At 39.6% G+C, this 22,262-nt stretch overlaps 1 protein-coding gene across 2 annotated transcripts in view; it reads right to left on the minus strand.

Annotated features, from left to right (window-relative positions):
* LOC124619907 (sister chromatid cohesion protein PDS5 homolog B-B) overlaps positions 1–22,262 on the minus strand; it is a 188,039-nt gene that overhangs the window by 45,883 nt on the left and 119,894 nt on the right. For both annotated transcript variants that reach the window (XM_047146541.1, XM_047146540.1), the window contains exons 16-18: positions 21,734–21,975; positions 10,891–11,014; positions 877–1,096 (exon numbers count right to left, since the gene is read on the minus strand). In XM_047146541.1, the coding sequence (XP_047002497.1) occupies positions 877–1,096; positions 10,891–11,014; positions 21,734–21,975 (586 nt within the window). The remainder of the gene's footprint in view (positions 1–876; positions 1,097–10,890; positions 11,015–21,733; positions 21,976–22,262) is intronic.

A 22,262-nucleotide genomic window follows, 5' to 3' on the forward strand; every position in this document is an offset into this window, starting at 1 on the left:
ACCCAAACATTGTGAAAACAGACCAAAATCAGGGAGGATCCCTAAAGGTGTGAACAGGGATTACGTTGACCACTCAAACATCTCTTCATGAAACTGTATGGGTGAATTGGCAAGGTTTAAGGGGTGAAAATACCACACTGCATCAAGAACCAAGAAAAAATATTTGATCTGTTTGCATACTAACTATCTATTCCTTACTATAAAGGTGCAGGAAGAGCACTAAAATCTTTTACATCAGTTCTAAAGTATTGTGGCGTTCCAAAACAGAAGTCTCTGAAAGGATTCATACTTGAAACATGTTCTTGCCTATAATGAATGACACATCTACAAACAGGAGTATTGTTCTAATGACACCTGATTAATTTTGCTGTCAGCATAACATAATAGCCAAAAATTTCAGTTATCATATCTAAACATGAATTTTAGTTTCAATTATTCTGAAACATGAAACATTTATTTCCCCATGATGTGGTCAGGGGATCCTCACTCTTGATCCTGCAGGATGTCAGTAAAAGAGGTGCATAAAAGATGTAACACTGCAAAAGGCAATATCACATCACAATTTACTTGACCAGACAGTAAAACTGACTTATTATTTTATGTAGAAACTGTCAAAGCACACTTTGAATTCCTCAAGCAGGCAATAACTATCTCTGAGATGACACTTTGTAAGTATTTAAATATCACCGGCAGCTGGAAATAAAATATTCCGACCTTCAACAATGTGAAAGTTGCAAATACACTGTTTGCCACATGGCTTTTGAGAGTTGAGTGAAAAGATCTATTGTATGATGAGCCTAGAAACAGCAAATATTCTGGAACAAAGAAAGACATATACATAAATAAATACAGTTACTCGAAAGCTAATGTACTAACCTATTGCACCCATGGAGATACTTTTGACATATTCTCTTCTTTTATTAATATCTACAACCATATTCTGCTTAATAAGCATCTTTATTCTCTTATCGGGTTCAATACCACCAAGAGCATAGAAACCCATGAAATCCAGTGGGAGACATTTCTGAGGAATTCCTCGTCCAAGTCCTTTGTGTAGTTTTGTTGCAAAGATTTCACGCACCTGTGGTACCTCATCCTGCAGAAAATAAAATCAAAATTAATCACTCTCTCTTAGAACTGAACATTAATAAAACAATTTATGTGGCTGTTTTAGTTACTGTTACAAGATGAGCTCATCTAGGTGAGTCACCGTGATGAAAGGTGCCTGTCACAGTAGCTTAAAAGTTGGTCATATATAAAAACTAAATCTATAACATCCTCCAAATTAACAAACTTGAAGATTCTACTTTTGATAACTTACAGTTACATAAATATACCCAAGGTTTCATAAAATCCCCCCCCCCCCCCTCCCCGTAGCACTGCTCTGTAAGCAAACTCAGAACGGAAGTACGAAATGAATATCAGAAATATTTTAAGCACAACAGACACTTCTATTTACCATTATCTGAAGCAGGAACAACTTGCACAGGTTTGACAAACATGCAATAAAAACAGGAATTTCCATTATTTAGAGGAAGAGACATGTGGAAGAATACTGGATAATGTACACAGTTGCTAGGCAAATGACGAATTTGCTCCAAACCCTATGTCAAAGGAAACAAAAGATGTACCAATGGATTCTTTCAATTTCATTAGCTCCTGCGATAGCCCTACTGAATACATTTCCACTAACTCTCACAAATTTAAACAAGCCTGTTGCAAAACCTGCCTCTAATTGTGTCTCCTAGGAACATATATTCCAGTTATAGTGATGGTAAACATGTACAAAAGGAAGAATGCACATCATAAGCCAATAAATAATGTTTATCATCTTATGGAGTAACTGAAAGGTTACGATAACTAGCATCCCATTACCAAATACATTCTTTGAGGCTCTTTAGCAAGTTTAGAAAGCCTTGTCTGGAAAGAACAGAAGCTTCCACGTGTCATCATCCTCAATAGTTCTGACAAAGAAAAACACTGTTCATTTAGTTTATGGTTTGGAAACAAAAAGGAAGCTACTATTCTGTAGTTGTTCCTCATTTTTTCTCAAAACATTAAAGACTTATAGTTACACGGAAAAGCATAGATTTATTGTATTCTGGCCTCTATAACTGAAGCAAGTTCTGTAGGTGACAGGGAACACCAGAAAATGTGAATCAAAGTGTCTGTGCTGCACAGCCCATGACTGGGCTACTGGCCTGACTGTAGGTACAGTACTACCTTTCTTCATCATAGCATGGGGGGGGGGGGGGGGGGGGCATGGGGTGGCAAGTCCATTGCCCTGACAAACTTTCACCAGCAGGAAAGATGTATAGTACACATTTGATAGCATTTCAAAAAAATGCTGACACTGTGCTGCCTGTAACAATACTTATTTGCAACCAGTTTTGGTTTTAAGCAATCTTCACAGCAGTTATCTAAAAAAACAAAAATAGACCACATGTGACAATGGAAATAAAACATGAAATCCACAGATGAGAACCAAATACTTACGAAAAATATTACAGGTGTATCATATGTCATACATGTCTTGAGATGAAGTTAACGAGAAATACGTGGAATGCCTCTAAGATCAGAAGACATCAGATAAATCAATTTTGACAAATGTGACCAAACACAAAATCAAGATGAGGACTGACTGGAAAAGTGACAGCAAGTTATTTATAGTCTGAAAACAAAACAAGTCAAAGACCACAAGAATCAGAGAGAAATAACATGCCAAACCTAAGGATGTTGTCATTAAATCATTATTTTATTACTGAATCACACTGTCTCACTACGTACAGTTCTAATTGTAATTAATATTTCACAATGATAAGAATGAAGTGAAATATAAAATTACAGGTATACAAGATTTAACGAAAATGAAAACACAAAATAGTCTTCAGCCTTTGAGTAAATTAATCACTCGTGGAATATGAATTAACACGATTAAGTAAATTTAAGTGGATCACAAAAATAGTATGAAAATTGCATACTTGGAAAAATTAAAAATGAATATAGATTATTGGCTTTTGGTTGCATTCATACAATTTTAGATGCACTTTATCTACATGCTCTGTAATGTGATTACATAAATTTAAGTAGATAACAAAAATATTATGAAAATTGCACACTTTTTGCATCACTTGGAGAAATACAAAACACACGTAGAGACTTGGCTTTTTTTGTTGATGCACTTCATCTACATACTCTATATTTATTTTATATTTTTCCAAGTTATGCAAAAGGTATGCAATTTTCATACTATTTTTGCGTTCCAATTACATTTATGTAATCACACTAATTGATATTCCACAAATGGTTACGTTTACTGAAAGGCTGAAAACTATTTTGCATTTTCATGTTCATCAAATCTTGTATATCTGTAATTTTATATTTTATTTCATCCTTATCATTGTGAAATATGAATTTCAATTACAACTGTACATAGTTGGAGAGTGTGATTCAATAATCACATAGTTATTTAATGACAACATCCTTAGATTTTCCATGTTGTTGTTCTTTGTCTCTTGACCTCTTTGACTTGTTTTGCTTTCAGTTTATACAGAACTTGCTGCCACTTTTCCACTCAGTCACAATGTTCATTATGTGTTTGTTGGCATTGATCTGTGTAATGTCTTTTGAGGTAGTGGCAGTCCATGCATTGCTGGTTAACCTTATCTCAAGACATGTATAACATACAACACAACTGTAACATTTTTCACAAGTATTTGGTCGTCATCTGTGGATTTCATGTTTTATTTTCATTGTAACATTAGGTCTATTTTTGTGAGTCATATAGCTGCCATGAAAATGGTTTCAGACTGAAACCAGTTGTAAATAACAACATGCAGCACAGTGTCATGCGTTGTTTTGAAGTTTGTTCATGCTGTTGGTTTTTGCCAAAACAAAATGTTCATTTGATAGCAGACTGAGTGGACCTTGGGATGTCCTGAGGGACTGGAACCAGGAAAAATACCCACCTCTCTCCAGGATTGAACCTGCGACCTTCAGTGCCTGTGCCTAGTGCTCTACCTGCTAGACTACCATGACCACTCTAAAAAATGTAAGGAAGCAATTCACCCACCCCAGATAAATAACTCAAACAATGGAAAATCCAGGATGGAATGTCACAATACCGGAGAAGGAAAGTTGCTATTCACCATATAGCGGAGATGCTGAGTCGCGATAGGCACAACAAAAAGAACCTACACAATATACTTGTCCATCCTTACACAACCCCTGCTCCCAAACCCTTACCTCATAGCTCATACCCCTGTAATAGACATAGATTCAAGACCTGCCCCATACATCCTCCTACCACCACCTACTCCAGTCCCATCACTAACATCAACTATCCCATCAAAGGCAGGGCTACCTGTGAAACCAGTCATGTGATTTACAAGCTAAGCTGCAATCACTGTGCTGCATTCTACGTAGGCATGACAACCATTAAGCTGTCTATCCGCATGAATGGCCAACAGCAAACTGTAGCCAAATAACAAGTGGACCACCCTGTTGCTGAACACGCAGCCAAACATGATACCCCTGATCTCAATAACTGCTTTACAGCCTGTGATATATGGATCCTTCCACCAGCTTTTCTGAACTGCGCAGGTGGGAACTTTCCCTGCAATACATCCTACATTCCCGTAACCCTCCTGGCCTCAACCTTCGTTAGTCACTGTCCTCACCCATCCAGCCCCCTCCCTGTTCCCATTCCAGCACTACACAGCTGTCATTTCACTGCCACACCCAGTCTTTTAATTTTTATTTCTCTCCTTTCTGCTACTTACCCCCTCCCCCCTCCGCACCATCTCTCGTGCCCTCTGTCTAAACTACAACACTTCACTGTCTGCCACTTCCCACCATACTATCCCTCTCCCTCCCAGCCCCCAGCCTTCTCTTTACCCCCACCCAGTCGCCACTCCCATGACGCACTGGTGCTCCTGCTTGCAGTGTAGTTTCAGCTCTCTGAGACTGCAGACGTCTGTGCAAGATGCGTTTGTTTGTTTGTTTGTTTGTTTGTTTGTTTGTTTGTGTGTGTGTGTGTGTGTGTGTACTGCTGACAAAGGCCTTAATGGCCGAAAGCCATAATTGTGTGAATCTTTTTGTTGTGCCTATCTCAACTCAATATCTCCGCTATATGGTGAGTAGCAACTTCCCTTCACAAGATAAATAACTTTTCTTTCTTGGCATAATCCCGCAAAATGTAATGCAAAGTGCAATTTTGATAGGTCACACACACACACACACACACACACACACACACACACACACACACAGGTGATTACTTCATTTCTGCATGGTATCAATACTTTACGAAACAAATTGGTAGACAAGTGTAGATTGTTTAAGTAATTGCATCACATTCTGAACATGTCAAAAGGAAAATATACGAGGGCAGTTCAATAAGTAATGCAACACATTTTTTTTCTGAAACAGGGGTTGTTTTATTCAGCATTGAAATACACCAGGTTATTCCCCAATCTTTTAGCTACACAACACTATTTTTCAACGTAATCTCCATTCAATGCTACGGCCTTACGCCACCTTGAAATGAGGGCCTGTATGCTTGCACGGTACCATTCCACTGGTCGATGTCGGAGCCAACGTCGTACTGCATCAATAACTTCTTCATCATCCGCGTAGTGCCTCCCACGGATTGCGTCCTTCCTTGGGGCAAACATGGAAATCCGACGGTGCGAGATCGGGGCTGTAGGGTGCATGAGGAAGAACAGTCCACTGAAGTTTTGTGAGCTCCTCTCGGGTGCGAAGACTTGTGTGAGGTCTTGCGTTGTCATGAAGAAGGAGAAGTTCGTTCAGATTTTTGTGCCTACGAACACGCTGAAGTCGTTTCTTCAATTTCTGAAGAGTAGCACAATACACTTCAGAGTTGATCGTTTGACCATGGGGAAGGACATCGAACAGAATAACCCCTTCAACGTCCCAGAACACTGTAACCATGACTTTACCGGCTGAGGGTATGGCTTTAAACTTTTTCTTGGTAGGGGAGTGGGTGTGGCGCCACTCCATTGATTGCCGTTTTGTTTCAGGTTCGAAGTGATGAACCCATGTTTCATCGCCTGTAACAATCTTTGACAAAAAATTGTCACCCTCAGCCACATGACGAGCAAGCAATTCCGCACAGATGGCTCTCCTTTGCTCTTTATGGTGTTCGGTTAGACAACGAGGGACCCAGCGGGAACAAACCTTTGAATATCCCAACTGGTGAACAATTGTGACAGCACTACCAACAGAGATGTCAAGTTGAGCACTGAGTTGTTTGATGGTGATCCGTCGATCATCTCGAACGAGTGTGATCGCACGCTCCGCCATTGCAGGAGTCACAGCTGTGCACAGCCGGCCCGCACGCGGGAGATCAGACAGTCTTACTTGACCTTGCGGCGATGATGACACACGCTTTGCCCAACGACTCACCATGCTTTTGTCCACTGCCAGATCACCGTAGACATTCTGCAAGCGCCTATGAATATCTGAGATGCCCTGGTTTTCTGCCAAACGAAACTCGATCACTGCCCGTTGTTTGCAACGCACATCCGTTACAGACGCCATTTTAACAGCTCCGTACAGCGCTGCCACCTGTCGGAAGTCAATGAAACTATGCGAGACGACGCGGGAATGTTTGAAAATATTCCACAAGAAATTTCCGGTTTTTTCAGCCAAAATTGGCCGAGAAAAAAAATGTGTTGCATTACTTATTGAACTGCCCTCGTACTTACTGACCTATGGCACCCTACATTCAATTAGGCATATATTAAAAGTTGTATTGAATACTAATTTTAAGGGGACCTACTCAGCCCTCTTGTCTACTCTGCAAGAGTTTGACACACCGACTTCATATTGTTCCCACTTCAATGTCCACGCACTCTTTTCATGGTGCAAGCCCACGCCACTTGCTGGTTAATTACTCATGTTTCTTACTTGAGCTTGGGCATTCTGGTGCGTACTTCCCACAATAGTACCTACCTCTATTTTCGGTAAGTTTCTTGCTTATAATCAATCTTTAATGTCCCTTCTGTATTTGCAGCATGTCAACTTGTTTGTGGGTATGACCTGTTTTCTTATTGTTGTTCCTGCACTACACTTTAGTATTCTTCCTTTCTGTCTGTTTTCATGCAATCTGCATGTTATGTGGGTTGCCAACTAAAGCTTCAGGTCATGGATTACACCAGCTTTTTATAGCATCATGTTTGACCCTAGGTTTTAACGGGATCCTATACACAGCAGTCCATTTTCTTTGACATACTGCTATTATGGTGGTCAAAAGTCTTTAGCAAGTGGATTGTTGCCTAGGTAGCATGTGACAGTGGGTGTTCACTTCTACACATTAATGTTCAGTGAGTGCCTCTTACATTTTCTTCTAATACTTTGAGACATTAAATAAAATTCCTCTTCATTGTTTTTTATCCTTCTCCACAAGTTTAATGGGAGCATTCTCCACAATATTTTATCACTTTTAGGACAAACGCATTTTTAGCAGATAATCTATTCCATGGGATTGACACTGAACACTGGTTCTTCCCATAATATATTATGTACATCATGACTTGACTCCTGTGAGTACATCTTTCATACACATCCCCATTACAGTTTCATCCTATCCTGGGACTATATACTTTTATAAGTAATTGTTTTTCCACTTATATACAGAGTTGCACCTGAAGATGCAACTGTAAGAGATGAGAAACCAGTATGCCTAAAAATAAAAGGATATTACAGCTGCAGTGGTTTTATTGCTCAGCTTGAAAATATGGAAGTGCTTTCGGTTGGTGATAATCTTAAATCGTGCACTCATTCAAAGTCAGAGGGGTGTAAAGATACACCTACACAACTACTCTGCAACTTATGCTTCAGTGTTTGGCAAAGAATGCACAGAACCACTTTCAGAGTACTTATCTGCTGCTCCACTCTCTATGAGAACATGCGAAGAAAGAACAGCTAAATCTTTCTGTGCGAGCTCAGATTTCATCAAGACAATAAATTCTCCGAAAGTTGGTGATATAAATTATGTGAAACATGCACACACAGCCCCAAGGTGTGTGTGTGTGTGTGTGTGTTTTTTTTTTTTTCCTTTTAAGGAGCTGTTTTTCCTTTTAAGGAGCTGCCCTTCTCTGAGCTTTTTCAAGATATTTCATCAATCCTATCCAATATGGATCCCCTACTGCATAGAAACGTTTGAGAAGAGGGTGAAGGAATGTAGGGTACACAGTCTCTTCAGTAAATTTGTTGAATCTTCAAAGTCCTTCACCAATAAAACGCATTCTGTGGATCACCATTTTGTATGTGATGGTTTAAATGTAAGTGGTTCCTTATTGTAATCTGAGGTATTTGAATGAATCATGGTTAATGATGGGAAGTGAGCACAAAAAATCATGAGTCAAATGTGGTTAGCTGATCACATTACTTGTTCCCAATTTCCTGTGCCTCATAAATGAAGTTAGTTGGTATTTTTGTTTCACTGGCAAAAATTTAAGCTGTGTTTCTAAGGACTAAAACTGATCAAAATGATTGGAAATTTAGTTCTGTGTCTGTCCTGCCACTCATCAACGTCATTTGTAAGATCCAGTATTTGTGTACAATTGATGTATAATAATAATAATAATAATAATAATAATAATAATAATAAATAGAACAATTCCGTGTGGCTCAATGACCTGGCGCAAGCCTTTCAACTGGGCAAGACTTCCAGCAAATCACGTCCCTAACTTACCACAGTGATCCCAGTGGGGAAAGGGGACCTACATGTCAACAAAAGAATTTGAACTACATGAAGTTACAAGTGAATCTTCACGTCACTGTGAGATGAAGGCTAGGTTAATGACAGACAAACCCACAACCTTTCGGTGCACTTGACCACTAGACCAACAGCCACAATACTTCTAATAACGACTAAGGGGAAGACAGAATTCAGCAGCTTAGGACTTATATTGAATATCAAAAAGTCTATGATGAGCGACTTCACTTAAACATAGTGACAACACACAGAATCAAGTCCAAACAGTGCACAACACTGAACAATATGCTTGTACATTTTGCAAAATGTGCACGGAGAAGGGAGAATACCAACTGATACAGATGTCTCGCGTGACTTCCTGAGATCTATGAACTTCGATATGTATGAGGTGTGTGTGAAAAGTAACAATACTGACTTTTTATTTCCCAATGTTGTCCGCCCCGGTAGCTGAGTGGTCAGCGTGACAGACTGTCAATCCTAAGGGCCCGGGTTCGATTCCTGGCTGGGTCGGGGATTTTCTCCGCTCAGGAACTGGGTGTTGTGTTGTCCTAATCATCATCATTTCATCCCCATCAACGCGCAGGTCGCCGAAGTGGCGTCAAATCGAAAGACCTGCACCAGGCGAACGGTCTACCCAACGGGAGGCCCTAGCCACACGACATTTCCATTTTTTCCCAACGTTATTTTCTTCAAACAGCAATAACGTCCCCTTCAAAGCAGTTCCCTTCGGCAGCTATATACCATTGAAGGCGTTGTTCCCTGTCTTGGTGGTAGCACTGAAAGGTTTCAACTAGTAGGCTCTAACATGTTGGTAAAATTATTTTGAATGTTCTCCAGAGTCCCAAAAAGACAGGCTAAGACATTCTTCAACTTTGAGGAAAGTAACAATCACAAGGACTCAGATCAGGTGAAAGGGGGCTGTGGAACAACAGGAATGCTTTTTGAGGTAAAAAATTCTATGGTAGTAGTGGCCATGTAACATGGGGTGCTGCCATGATGAAGCATCCACTTGTGCGCAATGTCCAGTCTCAATTGATTCAAGCTATTCTTGAGCCTTCCAAGGACATATTTGTAAACACTTGGGTGACAGTTTGTCCTGGAGGAAAAAATGTTTTATGCACGGTACCCCTAGTGTCAAAAATGCACATCAACACAGCATTGTTTTCATCTTTGATTTGCTCATTCAAGCTTTTCTCGGTCGAGGAGATATTTCAGTGCGCTCTCCTCACTTTGCCGCTCTGACTCAGGATCATACTCAAAATGCCAGGATTCTTCACCCGTAATCACATTATTGAATCACTAGTGGTCATTGGCTGTCTTCTCAAGATCAACACATACGTTTCTTCGATTGTCCTTCTGCTCAGTTATGAGTTTTTTCAGCACCATTCTGGCACCAACCTTTTGCACTTGCAAACCTTCAGTCAATGTTTGATGTACAGTAAAAGTGTTTTAAGTTTAATGGATCACCCATAATCCTTACTGTTAAGACACACGTTTTATATTTCCATGTGTTTTTGAAGTTAAAGGCATCCTTGAGTAAGGTTCATCTTCAATACATTCTTGGCCTACCAAAATGTTTCTGCCAGTGAAAAACTTGTTTAAATTTTTCAAAGGTCACACGCGCAGATTCTCCAAGTTCGGTGTTAAACTCAATTGCGTAAAACTGCTCTAAATTCCACTGTTCCATTTCACACACACACACACACACACACACACACACACACACACACACAAAGCTTTACTGATAGTGCTCTCACAAATAACTTAATGGCTGTACAGAGCTGAAACTTGGACTCAACATCTGGAAAGCATGGACACACACAGCACTGCCAAATCACTCACAGTGTTGTCAGTCGCATTACTTTTCTCACACACCTTGTATATTGATTAAAAAGACTAATGAGTGAAAGATTTTTTATAAACAGCTGCAAAGCAAATTGTAAGTTTTCAAAACAGAACAATAATTAGCTAAAATTGGGAGAAATAATGGAAGAATCAGGAGAAATAATGGAATAACCAGGAGGCAGGAGAAAAAGTGGAAAACTGAGACTCTCCCACCTACACCGGGAGAGCTGGTAGGTATGCTTTACAAAATGCATGCATGAACAGCTCACTTTTGTAATGGTTATGGTAGAGCAATTTCTTACCGTCATGAGGCGTGACAGGTTGTAAAACTGTTCTGCACTGTACTGATCTCCAACACCCTTCTGTTCACATATTTTCAGCATAGCACAGCCCGCTCCTAATCGCAGCCAAGCCATTTCTGCTTTACTGTGAAAGATCAACAACAGTAATACAATTGTAACACAAAAGCAATAAAGACAAATAATAATGACAAACCAAAGATGCAGTGTTACATTATGAAGAACTACACAAACAATACCTTAAACTACATGTGATGGAACTGGCACTATTCAGTAAGCTACATGGTTCAATGCGTTGTGTGTTCTTTTTACCCCTCTCAGTAACACTCAAATAAGTATTGCACGATACTTGGACCAAAAATCATTTGTTGCTTGCGTGTCAAAATTTCCAATATTTTTTTCTTTTTGACTTTCTTTCGGTACTTAATTTGGAGACCACTTTGATGATGCAGAATAGAATACAATGTTTTTGAGTAAAAGTGCATGTACAGTAGTTCTGAAGCACCCTGCATATCACCACCACCACCACCACCACCACCACCACCACCAACAACAACAACAACTCGATATCCCCATCTTCACGAATACTCTACACTTTACCATGCATTACAGTCATCAATGATAAGCAGCAAAGTTGCCCTTGCATGTGTGGCTTTTTAGGATTTCCCAGTGGATTGTTGCAAATACACTTCTTGTGTTTGTCTTTACTGCCTGATAATATAGTGCAAATCCCACAATATTTCATCAATGGAATTATTTGATATCTTCAGGTGGTGGTAGTTGCTGTTGTCACAGCTGCAAGAGGCAACTGATGCCAAATTTGCAGCGGCCACTAAAATTATCAAGTGAGGAGCAGGAAATACGTATGCACAGGGAGATGCTCAGAGTTGGATGAAAGCAGTGCTCATAGTGACTCCTACTACGAGTAGATGAGAGGCATTCCACATGTTCACAGTGGGCAATGACTGTGTTACCAGATGCCCTGTGGTTAAAAGATGACATAAATCTCTGTGAAGAGCTGTGTCCCGTCATGAATCAGAGGTTCTTGTTTCTCCTGTTTTATTTTAATGGCAGCCAGTCTGTATTCCAGGCAGTGTTTAGCTGAAAACCTACATCCCTGTTGATTGTCTGCTGTACAGATATGTACGGCCTCCTTAAGGACACAAACGCAGAATAATGACACTGAGGATTAAACTTCTGTCTTATTGTAAAACATGCAATGCCCTGTGTTCAGGCAATGCTCCACTACCACTGATTTATTGGTCCACGATGGTCTTCAACATAATGTTGTTGCATGGTTCGACAAGTTTGCCCAGTATGTTTAATCTCACACATAAGATCTTAGACGACATAGCGGTTTTCCCAGTAATAAAACAGATTAGGAGGGACACCTGCCAAACTAAATTTTAATGCGAGCCCCATCTAAAAAGTTTAATATCACATCAGCAGAAAGGAAGGCTCTGCTTAACTTCAGAGCAGACGAAAACCTCATTATTTTATCTGCCGACAAGTGGAAAACCACCATCCTTCTGTCACCAACTCTGTACAATGGCAAGATACAGGCACTGCTTGACAATTCTGCATGTGCAAAATTCAGAGAAAAACTTTAGACCTTCTCAAGAGTTCTATTCTGACTATCATCATCAAGCATCTGCAACAACAGGCTGCACCTAACTGAAGACTGTATGACCTACCGAAGATCCATAAGAATGGGTCTTCTCTTCGCCCAGGCAACGCTACCTATTCCCTGGCTAAACGTCTTACTTCATTGTAGGGACCCCTTGTAAGCATATGTGATCATCACATCTGAAATTCAGAGACTCCACAGGATGACTGAAGACGCTTTAACTACAACCGTCACATCTTGTGGTTAGCTTTGATTACATCTTTATTCATGAAAATACCGCTACAGGACTCATTAGTGTTTATCAGCAGTAAGTCTGAGAAAGACATTGTGACATTGTTTAAACATGTTCTTACACTCAATTTATTTCTTATTCAATAACTAGTATTTCAAACAACTGGATGGTGTTGCCATGGGAAGTTCTTTGTCTCCCATGGTGGCCAAGTATTTTATGGAAGACAATGAGGAAAAGGCACTGCAGTTAGCTGCTTCTGGCAGCATGTAGGTGATACATTTGTGGTGTGGCTTCATGGAGTACAGACATTACCTATGTTTTTTCACATTTGAATTCACTCCATCCGAGTATTCAGTTCACCATGGAAATGGAAAAAGATGTCATCTCATCATTCCTGAGTGTCACGGTTAGAAGAAAAATCGATGGTACACTGGGACATAGGGTCTACACAAACTGAAGCAAACAGAGTTATATTTGCAGGCCACAAGCTGTCATCACTCCGCACAACATAGTAGCATTTCAAACTCTCTGGTATGTAGAGCTCATCTCGTCTCAGATACCGACATGTGGCAAAACAAGCACTACCATATTTACTCGAATCTAAGCCGCACTCGAATCTAAGCCGCACCTGAAAAATGAGACTCTAAATAAAGGAAAAAAAAAAATTCCCGAATCTAAGCCGCACCTGAAATTTGAGACTCAAAATTCAAGGGGAGAGAAAAGTTTTAGGCCGCACCTCCAAATTGAAACAAAGGTGGTCCATTGTAATATGAAACACAATTTAGGTCGATTGAATGACGATACAGCCACAGTAGTTTGGTTCGAGTCGTAAGCTTAGCAGTTAAGCCTTACCAGGTAGCCATTGCTATGCGTCAGGCGCTCCGTCCGTATTTATACCGGTACCTTTCCTTTTTCACGCGCTTCGTCTGGTTTGAATCGATTGCTTATATTGCTTTGATCTGATAAGTGTCACACTCTAAGCTGAAAATGCATTACTGTACTGTGTCATGCATTGTTTGTCGCATTCTGATAGTGCGTGTTTACGACCTGTTGCCACTCGCGGCATGGCTTGCTTTTGTGCGCGCTACTGCGCTTTTAAAAAAAAAAAAAAAAAAAAAAAAAAAAAAAAAAAAAAAAAAAAAAAAAAAAAAAGAAGTAGTAGTGAGGAATCGTCTCATTAGCAAAACAATGGCAAGAGACTGCTATTTGTTGTTACTTACACTGCTGCTTTCTTTGATAATGATCAACAAAAACCAAAAATAGTAGACTGCGTATGATAGAACATGTTCTGAACGAGAGTTAGGCGAAAATTTTTCTGCGTTTGAAAATCTTTGTGGCCGCTTCTTTAGTACATCAAATTCTACACAGAAATTAGTCATCTTAGATTTAAAAATCTAGTCAGTTGCCGTGCTTCATTTCTGACTGTATCACTATTAGGCATAAGAATAATACGAATATAAGCATGGCACGATACGTATATTCTTCCGCGTTTGCTGTTGTCTCACTCTAGTTTCGTAGTTTATTAGGCAGACAGGATTTAAATGAGATAGCAGCAAACACGAAAGAATACATGGCAAAATGTTTATATTCGTATTATTCTTATGGTGAAGAGAATACTGCATGTGACTCACATTTCATCAGGTTCCTATTAGCAACCATCTCTTCTCACAGGTAGGAAAAAATTCAGAACGTAGAGTTGGCCGTATTGACAAACATCCCAAACAGTCTTGCCAGTCGGATTTTTGTAGTACATTGAAATTCTGCTACATTTGAAATGAACAATACGGAATTTGTATTTACTTCGTTGGATAATGTATGAAAATGAAGTGGTCGAAACTCGGGGCGGAGAAAAAAAAGCCCGTCTTCCACCTTTTTGTTTGTTAAAATTTATTAACTGACGCAGAGGTTTTGGCGCCAGTATTTATCTTTGTGCTTACAAAGCATACCTGTGCAGCGCTACATATATTCGACGGCAGAAGTTAGTTGTGGCGGCACCTACCAACATTTTTCAGAACTTCCATTTGCTTTGCACTCGATTCTAAGCCGTGGGCAGTTTTTTGGATTACAAAAACTGGAAAAAAAGTGCGGCTTAGATTCGAGTAAATACGGTAAATCATTTGAAAGATATAAAGGCAAGCGAGTGTGCTGGGACTTTCCCCAGTTCGCATCTACTAGCACAATGCCATCATAAAGCACCTGTGCGTAGCTTACAAAGTATTGCACAATAATCTAAGAATATAAAGTAGCTTTTCCAAACTTTGTCAATATATGCTTCAGTATATTAATGTTTAAATTGTTAAATCACCGAGTAATGAGTTGAATGTGTTTCCCTAAATAATCGTTTTAAATGAAAAAAACAAGTGGCACTAAATAATACAGCTAGAAACCCCAAAATTGTTCAGAATGTGCAAATGTATCTAAAATCAAGTGTTTCAAGTCTTAACTTGACTGGAGCAATAATTTGGTCAAAACTGGTGTTATTACGAAAAATTGAAGGCACTAAATATTAGACTTAGAAAGATGAAAATTGGTATGAAGCATCAGTTTGACATAAAAACCTTAAGTATGTGACCCCATTTAGGTACCTCTAATAGTTTTCGAGTAATTTACTGGAAACTAAATTTGGAACAAAAGCATCCTCCTCTGTAATAGATTAAGTATCATTTATATTAATGATAGAAAGTTCTGATTACAGCACCTGATGAAACCCATTAAATAATAAAGCTACAAAAAGTTTCAATACTTTGATGTAAATAACAATCAATACAAGATTTCTTTAAGTTGCAGTTCAGAGGTCATGTTGTACTGTTAGTTCTGTTCTAAAAATTCTAGCCGGCAAAGTTTAAATGCAGACGAGCTGAAACTTTCTCTGTAATTAAAGCCAAATTTACTCCATTCATATAAAAATTACGAAGGTTGTAAATTGATTCATGGCAGAGTTATTACATAAAATGTGCCTGAGAAAGTATTCATTTAGATGCTGCTACCTGGGCGTATAACAGATGACAACAGATGTTCCCTTAGGCCATCCACTGTGCTCATATACAAATATGGCCAGAGAGGCAGTAGAGATAAGCACTTTGCGCCCAACTATCAATCAGTCCGCATCAGTCAAACCCCGGCTTACGCGCCGCCTCAGATGACATCGCAGCCAGGCTGCAACTAAACTCATGTTTTCAGTACAAACAGAAAGTAAACTCATGAGGACTGTACTCCATCCTGAAATGCTTAGATTTCATGGAAGTAACTGTTTGTGTGCCGCCTGTAATATTAACAAAACCGCTTGGCAAGTGGTGAGATGATTTTTCACTTTTGTGGCAAGCAATTAACTTTGATTATAAGAAGTCAGGGCGAAAGATCATTTAATTGAAACTTACAGTAGAGTTCGCCTCTGCTACTAGTGCTGTTTATGAGAGGAACATTATTGTTATTGTCAGGCACATTATTATGTTTTGCGTCTGAACTTTTTCTGAATATAATTGAATCGGTTGGAACTCAAAACTTTTATTTATAATCGTAGTTCCTGATACTGTTGAGTAAATAGAAATATTTCTTTCTGTGAGAAGAAAAAGAATGTGGACTTGCAGGCTGGAAATTATGGACAGTATGTTCTCCATCACTTTCTGTCTGACCGCAAAAATAGTTTTCAGGCTCTCGTAACAGACAGCGACAGAATATAAGATAATTTCCTAATTTTGTTATCCAACCCACTGTCCCACAGACTGTTACCCAACCCGCTGTCCCACAGAATGTTTGCCTGGTTAGCTACAACACCTAAGAATGGTCTTCAAGCAGAATGGTTATTCTGCAAGATAGATATGCAATGTATTTTGATCAAAGCAAGTTTGATGCAGAGATGTAAATATATATATACAAAGGCACTCATTACAACAGCATTCTTGCTGTATTTTGTCTTCAAGAACAGAAAGAATCTCAAGAGACACAGAATCAAGCATGTTTTCCATCTTCCAGCAAAATTGTGGAATTTGTTGTGTTCAGTCAAAGACAAACTTGGCCTCAGAAAAGGTGGTATACATAACATCCCATGCCAAGAAGAAAAACCTTATATTGGGCAGACTTGTCGAACCATGCAAGAACATGATGATCGTCATACACCAATGGGTCAACCTGATAAATCAGTGGTAGTGGAGCACTGCCTGAACACGGGGCATTGCACGTTCTACAAAAAGACAGAAGTTCAATCCTCAGTGTCACCGTTCTGAGATTGTGCTCTTAAGGAGACCGTACATATCTGTACAGCAGACAATCAACAGGGATGCAGGTTTTCAGTTAAGCACTGCCTGGAATACAGACTGGCTGCCATTAAAATAAAACAGGTGAAACAAGAACCTCTGATTCATGACAGGACACAGCTCTTTGCAGAGATTTATAATTCATCTTTTAACCACAGGGTTTCTGGTAACACAGTCATTGCCCACTGTGCACATGGAATGCCTCTCATTGGCTCCTGGTAGGAGTCACTATGAGCACTGCTTTCATCCAACTCTGAGTGTCTCCTTGTGCATACATATTTCCTACTCCTCCCTTGATAAATTTAGATGTCGCTGCAAATTTGGCATTAGTTGCGTCTCGAAGCTGTGACAACAGCAACTACCACCACCTGAAGATATCAAATAATTGCATTGATGAAATACTGTGGGATTTGCACAATATTATCAGTTGGCAAAGGCAAACACAAGAAGTGTATTTGCAACAATCCACTGAGAAAGCCTAAAAAGTCACATGTGTTTGTTTCCCTGTCTCTCCCAGTAACTAGAAAAAAATGCACTTTCTTCACTGCTCATTGAGCAATTCTCAGTTTTTTAATGGTTTTTACAAGTTAGGTCTATGTCTTACTACCATAAGTCACAATTGGTAACAGGTACTGATATTAAACTTTTTGATTTAGACGCACCATAATTTTCCTTTTGAACAGAATTTGGTTTGCTAACAGCACTCTAGGTAATTTTTACTCTCCTGTTCATTTCTTTTGCTGTCCAACCAGTCATAGTCTTAAATGTGCCTAAATATAAAAGCCCATCAACTAGTTCAATAAGTCTGTTGATAATCAGTGCTATTTTCTTTTTTGTTGTGTTGATGATACATTATTTTAGTTGCATTATAATTGATTTCAAAGTCTATTTTCAAACTCTCTCTATTAAATTTTGCATCTACAAACGGCATTAAAAAGGTTTTGCACAGTCGTTTCTAATTTTTTTATTTTTTGAAGGAGGAGAATGAAATTTTTTGTGAACACACTTGGAACATACAGCTATAAGTTGGTATATAAAAGTATTTTCTTTTATTTACAGGTGAGCCATAATAGAACTATGAAGTAGATGTCTGGTTACGACAATGGTCAGTGACGGAGTTCCTCTTCAATATTAGAAACACTGTTTTGACAGTGTCATTACTCAGGATGAAACATGGTTGTTTCTGTCCGAACCTGAGAGCAAAATCCAATCCATGGGGTGGCGTCATCCGCGTTCCTCTCAGAAGAATAAACCAAGACTTTCATGAACAGCAGGCAAAAAGATGATGGCCTCCTTCTTCTGGGATCAGTGTGGTGTCATTTTCATTGACCTTTTGGAACCTGGCTCCACAACTAACCGGGACTGTTACTGTTTGCCATTGGACAAGCTGCACCGTGCCATCAAGACACACAGACCACAGCTTCAGCAGCTCATCAGACTACACCATGACAATGCCAATCCCCATACAGCCCTTATGATGCAGGAGAAAATCAGGAAAATGGGTTGGACAATTGTTCCTCTCCTCCCTACATTCCTGACTTGGCTCTGTCTGATTTTTACCTCTTTGGTCGTCTCAAGGCCCACCTGCATGGTAAAACATTTGATAGTGAGAAAGACCTTATTTCCTGTGTCAAGCGATAGTGTAAAAGTCAATCCCCAGAATTTTACCAAAGTGCATTTACATCATGGAATGAACGTTGTGCCAGATGCATCACAACTGGTGGAGGCTACATTGAGTAGGCTCAATGTATATCTAAATGTTCCTAGTATGATCACAAAAAATTTCATTCTCCTTGTGGAAAAAAAAAAAAAAATATAGGACGACTGTGCAAAACCTTTTGAATGTCCTTTGTACAACAGAGGCAAACAATACAATGTAACCAGCAAAACCAAGGTGGTTCAGGTAAGATCCATTACCAAATAAACTTCATTTATTTTCCTTGTTAAGTATCTGATTCCTTCCTCTGGTCTCCTGAAAAGAGTTTTGACAATATGGAATCTTTGCACCTGTCTATACTTTCAGTGGCAAGAGGATACACCGGTTCCCGTGAGATCATCGAAGTTAAGCACTGTCGGGCATGGCCGGCACTTGGATGGGTGACCATCCAGCCGCCATGCGCTGCTGCCATTTTTCGGGGTGCACTCAGCCTCGTGATACCAATTGAGGAGCTACTCGACTGAACAGTAGCGGCTCAGGTCAAAGAAAATCATCATAACGATCGGGAGAGCGGTGTGCTGACCACATGCCCCTCCTATCCGCACCCTCAACTGAGGATGACACAGCGGTCGGATGGTCCTGATGGGCCAGTTGTGGCCTGAAGACGGAGTGCTTTATACTTTCAGTAAAACCACATAAACAAAACTAGTCCACAGGTAAAGATGACACATTAATTACATTAACGTAAAACACATTCCAACATAGCAAGAACACTACTCCATTGAAATCCAGCCATCTCTGATGCCTTGTCCTTGAATTATATTCAGGACCAAAAGAATAAATATATTAAACTAGAAGTAGAGATAATCAGCTGCCGTATATTTCTACTCTGGTTCTGATAGTCTTTTTCCCTGTAGCAGAATGCAAATTGGCGTTTCTAATCTTGATGTTATGTACAGCTGGAACTAAATTTTGGCACTTCCATTTACTTATGTAAGGGCCATCCAGAAAGTAACTGCATGTCCACACACAGCCAATCATACCCAAGATCTCCTACAGGGTTTTCGATAGGCGGTTTTTGATCATCCATCATACAGCCTGGATTTGGCACCAAATGACTACATCTTCCCAGTAAAAGACATGTGACTACACTTTGATACTGACGCCAAACTACATGCTGGCATAAACCAGTAGTTGCAATTGCAGATTGGTTGGTTGGTTGGTTTGGGGAAGGAGACCAGACTGCGTGGTCATCGGTCTCATCGGATTAGGGAAGGATGGGGAAGGAAGTCGGCCGTGCCCTTTCAGAGGAACCATCCCGGCATTTGCCTGGACTGATTTAGGGAAATCACGGAAAACCTAAATCAGGATGGCCGGACGCGGGATTGAACCGTCGTCCTCCCGAATGTGAGTCCAGTGTCTAACCACTGCGCCACCTCGCTCGGTACAATTGCAGACATCTGGTTTCTACTGTGGTGGTATTGAAAAACTTTTCCTTAAATTTGAATGGTGCTTATGTAGATGATTATGTAGAATAGCTTAAGAGGGCACGTTTCAAATGTATACAATAACACTCGGTTTTTCCATAAGTGTTAATTCTTTTATTTCACAACACCTGTTACTTTCCGGATAGCCCTTATAATATAGCCAAACACACACAGAATAGTTAATTTCACATCAGAGTTGTGACAAAATAACTTAGGGTTCGCATTATGTCATGTGTAAACCATGAACAGTTTGTTGTTTTAGTTTGACTGGGTATTCATTTTATTTCAGTGTTTATGCTGCTTCCTTTGGTGCTACAGGATGCTACAAAAGAGACACAAGCTTATCAAAGATTGTTTCTTCTTTGTTGCCAGTATGAACCCTGTTCAACTGAGGAAAAAACTGGTTACGGATTACAACAAAAAGCATTCATTACCACACAGTACTTCAGTTGTGCCTGTTATTCGGGACTCAGAATGCCCGCACAGAAAAATAAACTAAGATGCATCGACCTAGTCCACTATCAAGCAACCGTAAGACAAGTTCAAAAAGACAAAAAAATGTTACAGATGCAGCCAAAAGTGGTCAATATAAAGTGTTGACAGCAGAAAATTGACAGAGATGAAAGCTGCATATTCCTTTTAAATCCCAGTGTCTAGCCTCACTGTTAATAGTTATAACATGGCATTGCAAAAGTGAAGCACAATCAATACAGAATTCGTGCTGTTTATGAGCTGTTATTTTAAGGCAATGGAAAATGTTTAGCTTTCTTTCAGTGTTTCAGGTTACTCGTAATGACTACTGGTTTTGGTCCGACAAGGTATGGTTCCACTTTGATGGAAATGTGGCTGCACAAAACTAACACATCTGAGCCACACAAAGCCCACATCAATTGCACTAGTTCCCTCAGTTCAAATGAGTAAGTGAGTGGTGTGCAACGTAACACATGCACATATTCTTCAGATTTTTTCACGGCACAGTGTATAGTGAGTGCTACATATAAATAGAGCAACCATTTTTAAACACTATACCAGCCACTGACATGTGGTTTCCGAAAGACAACACTATGGCTCCTACAGCCTGTAACATGACTTTCTTGGATCTGTGTTTTCACTGAGAAGCGATTTCAGATTTCAAAGGGCTTGTGCCACTCCTCCCTCCCCAGTATCTGATTTACAGCCACCTTCTTCTTCTGGCACTACCTGAAGGATGCCAAGTTCACAGCCATTCACGTTATTTGATTTTTAGACATTGACCACACCATGTGTGATTTTATTTCAACACATACACAGACTTATTTCAATGTGTTGTGTGTACTTGTTGTGCCAATACCTGTTATGTTTTTGTTGCATTATTATTAAGGATCCCATTGTATACTATTCTTTACACACTGCTGTATGGATCATAATATGCTGGAAGCAAATAATATAATTTTTGTTTGATTCATATGATAATGCCCTAACTAAATTAATTATGAGTAATTTTAAATGACAAAAATGTTTGTTTCAAATAAATGACATTCTTGGACTGAAAACTGATCTCATTCACAATACCCACAGTCTGTAATTAAACATATGTGCACGTCTACAAACCTGTATCTGCCTTGCTGCAGAAGGTCACCATCATGCATGACAAATGCATTCAACATACGAAAAGTTTTCTGAGCAGAGAGCACATCTTCTTTGAGGCCCAATAGCCAACGAGCCATTGTTTTCATGCCCTCTAGTTTACACCTAGTTTCCTCTGGCAACTGGTCTTGCAGACACCAGTTCCCCAATGCGCAGCTCACAGAATCGCACTGAGGTGCTTCTTTCACAAGCAACTCTTTCACAATCTGAAATGAAAAGTGAGCTCATGAATTCAGCTGCTCATCAATGCAGCAAAATTATAACATAAAACCAATTTTATTTGAACAATGGAAGGAGCAGTGGTAGCCGTTTAGTTGAGGCACCACACACGCTATTTTCAAACGAACTATTCTGGCATTCAACTTAATCAATTGAAAAACCTCAGAAAGGCAAAGTCTCAATAAAAACATTCTCCCAAAGGCATGTTTAATGTCTTAACCAATGTGCCACCTCATACTGTAGGAAAATTCAGCGTCAAGTTTCCACGATATAT

Source organism: Schistocerca americana, chromosome 6, assembly GCF_021461395.2.
Source record: "Schistocerca americana isolate TAMUIC-IGC-003095 chromosome 6, iqSchAmer2.1, whole genome shotgun sequence".
Taxonomy (NCBI): domain Eukaryota; kingdom Metazoa; phylum Arthropoda; class Insecta; order Orthoptera; family Acrididae; genus Schistocerca; species Schistocerca americana.